Genomic DNA, 8,294 nt, shown 5'->3' with positions numbered 1-8,294 from the left:
TACACTCTCCTCGTCAGTCTCTCACTCTCCATCCTCTTCATATGGCCAAACCACCTCAGTGTATTTCTCCTAACGCTTCCTATCACATCCACATCCACATCACAACGCTGCTTCACATTCTCATTCGTCAGCCTGTCTCTCCATGTGACTCCACAGGCACCTCTCAAATAACACATTTCCACTGCTCTCACTGTTGACTTATGTCTCTCCAACAAGGTCCAAGCTTTACTTCCATACGTTAGTGCCGATATCATAATACTATGCAGCGACTGTTTTACTTCCTTGCACACTTCCCTGTTTCTTATCATTGCTTTCAAAGAACCAGCAACCTTTCTTCCCTGTTGCACCCTTTCAAGCACTTCACCCTCTAAACTTCCATACTTACACATCACACTACCCAAGTACTTAAACGCATTCACATTTTCCATTTCCTCCTCATCCAGCCTCACTGTACATTCACTGTCTTCACCTCTCTCAAAGACCATAACTTTACTTTTCCCTACATTCACCTTTAGATTCCGTTTCTTACACACTCTCCCAAACTCATTCACCAAGCCTTGCAGTTCCCCTTCATCTTCACTTAACTTGGCCTAAAATTGCCGTTTCTACATTTGGAATGCTAAGTTGTAATACTAGAGTAATATTAGAACATGATGCTAGTTATGAAGAAGTGCAATGGAAAGATTGTAGAGCCATATCACTGTCTTTTTCTGATAATGATCTACTCGTACATGAAATAAGGTAAAGAAGGACAAAAACCTGAGCAAAGTTAGTGTAAAAAACTTAGTACACAAAGTGCACCAACGGTGAGACAGCAGCTCTTATGAACACTGGGACAGCAGATGTTGTGAATATTTAAATGCTTGAGATACTTATAAAAACCTGAAGAGTTATCCACTTATCCTGTATGTTCCTGTAGTCTTTAATCAGTTTTTATGTCCTGGAGCATCTCTAGGGGCGGCCTAGCTTGTCTGTTGCACTAATGACTTGCAGACACGAGGTGCCTTACTCCGGTAGATAGTAGTGATGTGGGAAATATTTTCCCCCAGAGCAGTTGCGCTCTCTAAATTGATCATAGCTATCCTTGGTTAAAGGCAGAGGACGTAGAGACTGTTGTTAATTATTCAAGCGGTTTTAATAACCCAGAAGCGACGTTCTCTTTAATAATTCTTGTTATTGATAAATTAAATGCTACTGCATTTAACCCCCGTGGACAACTATGCATTGTAAATACATGTAATTATGTGGTATTTTCCACTGACCTAAGCTGCGTCTGCGCGATAGGTGACGTGGCAAGCAGGGAAAGATTCCCCTGTTAAGGCAGATGTGGAATTAAGATATTTACATAGTTAAAGGGAATATTTGGTCTAACTTTAGTTTAAGTGGAACTAAGATTAATTTGTTAGATTTACCCTGTACATATCATGATGTAATTAACTGTATTTAGTACTGTAATTAAATAAGAGTTGGCAACCCACAATTCGATGAAGGGAGAAGGGTTGGGAATTGCCGCGTTCACTCACTCTGCTCCCAGACCTTGTGGAGTTAACACTCTGCTCCTAGCTCTCGTGGAGTTAGCACGTTGTATATATACACCATAAGGACGCTTGCTTGCCCAAGCAACGATACCAGGCAGCCTCATCGTCATCGGTTAACGATCACTCCCTCTTCATATAGCTAAGTAACCTTTACGAATTGGCCAATTCAAGGGGGGATTAGCGAAGAGATAAGATAGAAGATAGTATTGTAGGTGAGTTAAATTTAATTTACGTATCACCTAACTCTATGAGACTTGTTTGATTTACTTAGACAACTTTAGGGAAGAGTAACGACCTACGAGTTGTGTAGCGAGAAAATTCTTGCATAGCGGTGTCCCGGCAGGGATACCGACTTGGATACATTTAACATTTCTCACATTTTGGTGCCCAGAAAGAGGGCCCAGATTTGTTTACCAGAACTATTCAACATTTTTCACATTTTTGGTGCCTTGAGTGAGGAAAACCGATGTGTGCCGGAGCGCTGAATGTGTTTAAAGTTGCTTTTAATGGGCATAGCTACTACTACGTTCGGTTGCAATGAAGTTGTGGAGAATATTTTAGCAGTGGTAGGAGCCATAGAGGGCTCTTGTAAATCCTCAGTAGCCATAACCCTCCTCGAGCCAAGGAACCTGCCATATGGCTCTCCAGTTGTTATGGAACATATAAATTAGTTAGCAGAGCTGTAAACCGGAAGTTGCAACGGACCAGGAAGGGAAGGGATTTCATACATTTTAATACCAAGCCCTTCCAAGCAATGTTGAAAGCTGATGGTATACATTGGAACCATCATGGTAGGGAAGCGGTTCTGCAGAAATTTATAAATTATGTAGAACATAAAAAAGGAGAGTTCTATGCTGTACAAGCTATGGGTGGGCCTATGGACTATTGAGGTAATTAATTCTGAGCTCGGGGAATATGGGTGTTTTGGCAATTGAGTGTGGGGATGAAATAAAACCCTAGAGGTTTAATAACCCTGGGGGATAGGTTGAAATTATAGACCTAATCCCTACACTCCTCAAAATTAAATTAAATAATTAGCTGAGCTGTAATGAATATTACGAAATTGGGAGAGGGGATAATTTGCACAATGAGGTTGTTGTGTTGTTGTGATATTCGTCCCAGATCAGACTGGGACACCGGCAAATAAGTGAGCCCGTTACAGGTGCGCTAGCATGCGCTGCTCATATTAGCGAGGAGGGGGGTGGCGACTGACCACCCGCAGCAGAAGTTCCATCGGCAAACGGGCAACAATGGCAGAAGCATCACGGACATCATCCCCAGATGGCACAAAAGCACCTCCCAAATGCGAGCGGAAGATGTCAGTGACAGGACACCTTAGCATATAATGAAGGAGGGGCTCCGTCTCCCTCTCTAAGCAATGTTCACACGAGTCAGGTTCCACCCCAGTGATCTGCTTATAACATAAAGAGCCAAGCCGCAAGCGCCTGAGCCTCACAAGCAAAAAATTCGGCAGACCTGGGGGGGGCTGCAGCTGGGAGTATGATGTAGCAGCGGCATACCACGTGGCAGAACGGGAGCCCTCTGATACCACTAGCCTATGCTCTTCCAATGACAACTGCCAGATTGTAGCAGCGAAAGACTTGACAATCTGAGCCCGGCCTCTGCCGAATGGGAACGTGACAGCAGGAAGGGAACACGCAGAGCGAGCAGCCTCATCCGCCAACTCGTTCCCGTGGATGCCAACATGCCCCGGGAGCCAGTGCAGGACAACAGATGCACCCCTGCAGACCAGGAGAGAGGCGAAGGTGTAAATCGCCGACAGCAAAAAGACATTATCCTTGAGGGAGAAGGAGCGGAGACCCATGATGGCAGAGAGCGAGTCCGAATGGACGACCACACGGCGATATTGATGGTGGTGTGCATGCCGCAAAGCCCCCAGTATAGCCGCCAGCTCTGCCTGGAACACAGAGGCCCCCTGTGAAAGCCGCCAAGACTCCACCGTGTCCCCAAAAATGAAGGCCGCCCCTGCAGCACCATCAGCCGCCACAGAACCATCGGTGTAGTACACAGCCGATCCCGGAGATCCCAGAGCCGCAACCCGGCGGAGACCATCCTGACGGAGGAGGGCAGGGATGGTGCCACGGGGCTTGGCACGTGCTGGACAAATCAACTGGAATGGGGGAGGCTCCCATGGGGGCGGATACTCAAACCCAGCAAAGGGTGCATCAGGGACCTGGCAGATGGAGTCAGCAGCCCCCATGTCATGCAACATAGCAACCGTTGCTCGAGCCCAGTCTCGCCGAGGGGCCGGGTCAGGAGGGCGTGACAAGAGCCTCAGGAGGAGAGCAGAGACAGGGAGAGTGGGTCTGCGGTGTACCACCTGCAGAGTAGTTGCTGCAGCACGGAGCATAATTCTACCCCTCAAAGATGGGAAACTGCTCTCCAACCTCAGATTGACCAGCCGGGTCCAAGGAGGCGCATGCAGAATGACCCGCAAAGCGTCATTCTGCACGACCTCAAGAGACTGAGAAACCCGCGGGGCAAGACCAGTCAAGCATATGGCACTGTAATCTACCAGCGATCTAATAGCGTGTGTGTAAAAAGTTCTGAGTACCATATAGGAGGCCCCCAAACTCTTCTTGGAGAGGGAGCGAAGGGCAGAGAGACGCGTGGACGCTCGCTCATGCAAATAGCGGACATGGCTCGCAAAGGTGAGGTTACTATCGAACCACACCCCAAGATACTTGTGGACGGCCACGAAGGACAGCTGGTGACCCCCCAGCACGAGTGGAAAATGTGGGGGAAGGAGGCCAAAAGGCAAACACTTTGACTTGGCAAAGTTGATTTTGAGGCCAAGTTCTGAGCATTTGCCATACAACCTGGCCAGAGCCTCGTTCGCCTGGGCAAAGCAGTCCCTCCTGGTAAAGATCAGGGCCAGATCATCGGCATAAGATAAGAGGGTGACCCCACGACCGAAGTCTACATCAAGGAGCCCCTCCACCAGAACGTTAAAAAGGAGAGGGCTCAACACACTCCCCTGAGGAGTACCATTCTGGTAGTCATAAAAGAGGGAGAGACGCCCCTGAAATCGGACTCCTGCTGAGCGACCACAAAAGAAGTCACTAACCCATGACAAAAGCTTACCGCCCAACCCCCGAGCCGCCAGAGCCTGCAAGATGACCGCAGGGCTTGCCAGCTCGAAGGCCTTCTCGAGGTCGAGGAACACCGCCATCCCCACACCACCCCGAAGCTCCCCAAGGAACGATGCAAGGCAGTGAGAAGCACTCCTGCCAGGATGATAAGCAAAGATCCTTGGGTGAAGCGGACCCAGTCTCCATGCAAGACGCGCCCGCACAACTCGCTCAGCCGTCTTGGCAATACAGCTAAGGAGGGAAATGGGGCGCATGGCACCGGGAGCATTTGGCTTCGGGATAGGGTGAATGACAGCAGCCTTCCACAAACTCGGGAGACGCCCTTCAGACCACGAGAGGTTGAGCAGACCAAGAAGCCGCTCCATACCACAATCTCCCGCGTGTGACAGGATGGAGTATGTCAGCCCATCAAGGCCTGGAGCAGTGTCCGCCCTGCGCCGCAAAGCTGCCAGCAGCTCCCTACTGGTGATGGGGCAATCGGCTGGGTCAGACTGATCACACGCCGCCTGGACAGCCACAGCACGAGAGTCGGACAATTGCTCTTGAACAGCCAAGACTGATCGCGGGAGATTGGAGGAGGCGGAGCGGTCAGCAAAGTGCTGAGCCAGGCGGTCGGCCTCTGCAACAGGGTCGGGATGCGAAGGCGGACGGGAGAGACGTGGACCAGAGACGGACCTGATTCCCCTCCACATCTCACGAAGTGTGGAGTGAGAATCAAGGGTGCGACACCATACAATCCACGCCTCCTCCCTAAGGCGGCGCTTCTCCGCAAGGACATGACGAGACACGGCAAACAAGCACCGGCGGCACGGCGAAGTGCGGCGCCGCCGGTACTGTCTGCGTGCCGCATTAAGCCTGCGGTTCAGCTCTTTGACCCTATCGCAGTAGAACCAACCGTCCCGGTAGCACCTTGCAAAGCGCTTCCGCAAAGGGATGGCAATAGAAGCAGCCTGCCGAAAGACAGCGGCAACCTGATCTGCACAACTCTCTAGGTCCAACGCCGGGGGAGAGGAGGAGAAAGCGAGAGTGAGGGCCTTATCAAAGGCTTCCCAATCTGCCCTGCCCACATCCCACCGTAGCGGAGGCGGCTCGAAGAGAGGGAGGGGAGGCAATGGCAGGTCCACCACAATGGCAAAGTGATCGCTCATAAGGTAGGGATGGAGCGACCACACAGTGGAGCCTGCTAGAGGAGTCGAGAGGAAGGCCAGGTCCAGCCGACCTCCACGGACATGTGTGGGTTCGTTGACATCATTCAGCAGGGATACACCACCCGCTCCCCCGGGCACTTTTGTTTGGGGTCAGCAGCGCCGCTCTCAGGAGCCAGGCCCACCGGTTCTGAGTGAGTCGGCCTTTCCCCCCTTGACACCTGCTTTGAGGACAGCCAGTGCGGTGGCAGAGGTTCACCATCCAGCGACCCCGGTGGCTCGGGTGCCCTCACCTCCTCCTTCCCGGGCGGCTCCTGTGACAGCGCCAGTGTCTCAGGCGTCTACTCCAGAGGAACCGCTATTTACCAAGGACGAGCTGCGTCACCTTGGGGCTCAGATGGCGGAGGCCTTCACGAGTGCAGTGGCTCGGGCTTTGGGGGTTCAGCTGGGGTCAGGCCCCTTGGTGGCTGTGATCGACAGGTGGCTGGAGTGGAGCGTCGGCAAGCGGCGAGGGACCCCTACTCCTGTCTCGGGCAGGCCTCCTCGTGCCCCTCGGAAGTCGGGCTCGCCCACATGGACGACTGCACAGAAGGTGTCCAGGGCTGGGGTCAGGGCTCGGCCCCGTCGTGCCCAGACTCCTGCCACTCCCCGACTCCCGTCTGCCCCTCAGGTGCTTCCATCAACTCCTCCTTTGACTCGGGGGTCGAGCGATCCCCGCCTCAGTCTGTCTCTGGATGCGGGGAGGTCGTCTCCCTTTGCCTCCTCCAGTGGAACTGTGTTGGGGCAATGAGCAAGCTACCCCTCCTTCAAGAGGTGGCCGTCAGAGATCGCCCGCATCTTATTCTGCTGCAGGAAACCCTTCTGTCTGAGGGCTCCTCCTTTCGTTTGGCGGGTTATACCGCCCATCTCCTCCCTCGTGAGCGTGGTGTGTCCAGGGGCTGTGCCATACTGGTCCGTGACCACATTGCCTCCACTAGCTGTGTACCCCCTCCCTTCTGTGGAGATGGTGTGGAGGTCCAGGGCGTGGTGCTTCACTTGGCGGGGTCGCCCCTTACTGTGTACAATGTGTACCGTAGTTCTCGGGCAGCCCTGGAGCTGGGGGACTTGTTCTCCAGGGCTGCCGGGGGGCTGGTATACATTGGGGGCGATTTCAACGCACACCATGCTCTGTTGTCCTCGCCTCTCCCCTCCAACGAGGCAGGTCGGCACATTTCCATCACAATGAGGACTTAATCCCTACCCTCTTCAAAACTTAAAATAATCAAATCATTACTAAGTTGAGGTAAAATTGTGGTTGGAATTCATAATTAAATTATTAAATTAGAACTCCGTCAACATGTCTGTTTCTTTATTGCAAAGACCTTCTATAATAGTAGTAAGGCAGGATGGGTAACTAGAGCCATAAATGATTGTAACCAGTCGTTGGACCAAATACCTCTGTCCAAGGAGAGCGTAAATAGTCTCCTTAATATCCTGAAAGATCGATGGAATAAGTACGAAGAGAGTTACTTAACTTTAGAAGCGGCTATAGTAAAGGCTGAGAATAAGGAACTCTTAGAGTCAGAAACTACGAAGTTTGAAGACAAATTAGAAGAATACTTAACTGTAGTAAAGACACTAGAGTCAGAATTAGCTGACACTGCCGCGGAAACACAAGTTGTGGCACAGCAGAGTAGAGCTGTGTTACCACAAATAACGCTTCCGGAATTTGATGGAGAACAGAACTGGAAATCTTTGAGATCAGTTCAAATATTTGGTACACGATAGAACAGATCTCCCTAAAGTCACCAAACTTACGTATCTGTTAGGACAGGTCAAAGGAACGCCATATCAACTGATAAAAGAATTACCAGTAGAAGAAAATAACTATGAAGTGGCTTTGACCATCCTTAGACAAAATTACGAAGACAGGGAACAAGTTATAAATCAATTATTGCGGGCTCTAATAGAATTACCCACGCCTAGGCACGATTTTGATTCCTTGCAAAAATTTAGAATTGCACTAAGTTGTAATTTAAAGGCCTTAGGTACTTACGAAGATATTAAAACATCGGATTGGGTGCTTTCAAGAATTGTGTCCTTAAAGCTACCACCGAAAACCAAGGATGCTTTGTATGGTAGGTACCAGAAGGATAATTTCTCCTGTGAAGAGATAGAGGAAGGCTTGATGCAACTCTGTAAACATTTGCAAGGAACATTAAACACTACTGAGGTCAAACAGAAGACTGAAGTAAAGAAAAAACCCACTAACCAACTGATAGGGAAGGTTAAGTCAGAGAAGACTAAGTATGTGCCTAAAGAAGAGATAGGTAATTTCCTTAGCTCCACAAAGGCCGAGGATAAAGTATCAAAGATAAGGAATAGACATGCTGAGGATATTAAGGAAATAAAACCTTCCATGGTAAAAGACAGGAAAGTTTGTGTCTTTTGTGGTGAGCAACATTCCAGTGTATCTTGTCAACCGTACCCTGATTATGCTTCTAGAGTAGGGAAGCTTC

At 50.1% G+C, this 8,294-nt stretch overlaps 1 protein-coding gene across 1 annotated transcript; it reads right to left on the bottom strand.

Moving 5' to 3' along the window:
* Positions 1-2,724: 2,724 nt before the first annotated feature.
* On the bottom strand, positions 2,725-5,799 carry LOC145409855 (uncharacterized). The gene is made up of 2 exons (XM_080280137.1): positions 4,849-5,799; positions 2,725-4,536 (listed from the first exon to the last, which is right to left on the bottom strand). Exons 1-2 carry the CDS (start codon positions 5,797-5,799, stop codon positions 2,725-2,727), a joined length of 2,763 nt encoding a protein of 920 aa, XP_080136263.1.
* Between the last annotated feature and the right edge of the window lie 2,495 nt (positions 5,800-8,294).

Source organism: Coenobita brevimanus, chromosome 83 (genome assembly GCF_032717465.1).
Source record: "Coenobita brevimanus isolate Jiangsu-jjx chromosome 83, ASM3271746v2, whole genome shotgun sequence".
Taxonomy (NCBI): domain Eukaryota; kingdom Metazoa; phylum Arthropoda; class Malacostraca; order Decapoda; family Coenobitidae; genus Coenobita; species Coenobita brevimanus.
The sequence above is the reverse complement of the archived record's forward strand: the minus strand, read 5'-3'. Positions and strand labels throughout refer to the sequence as shown.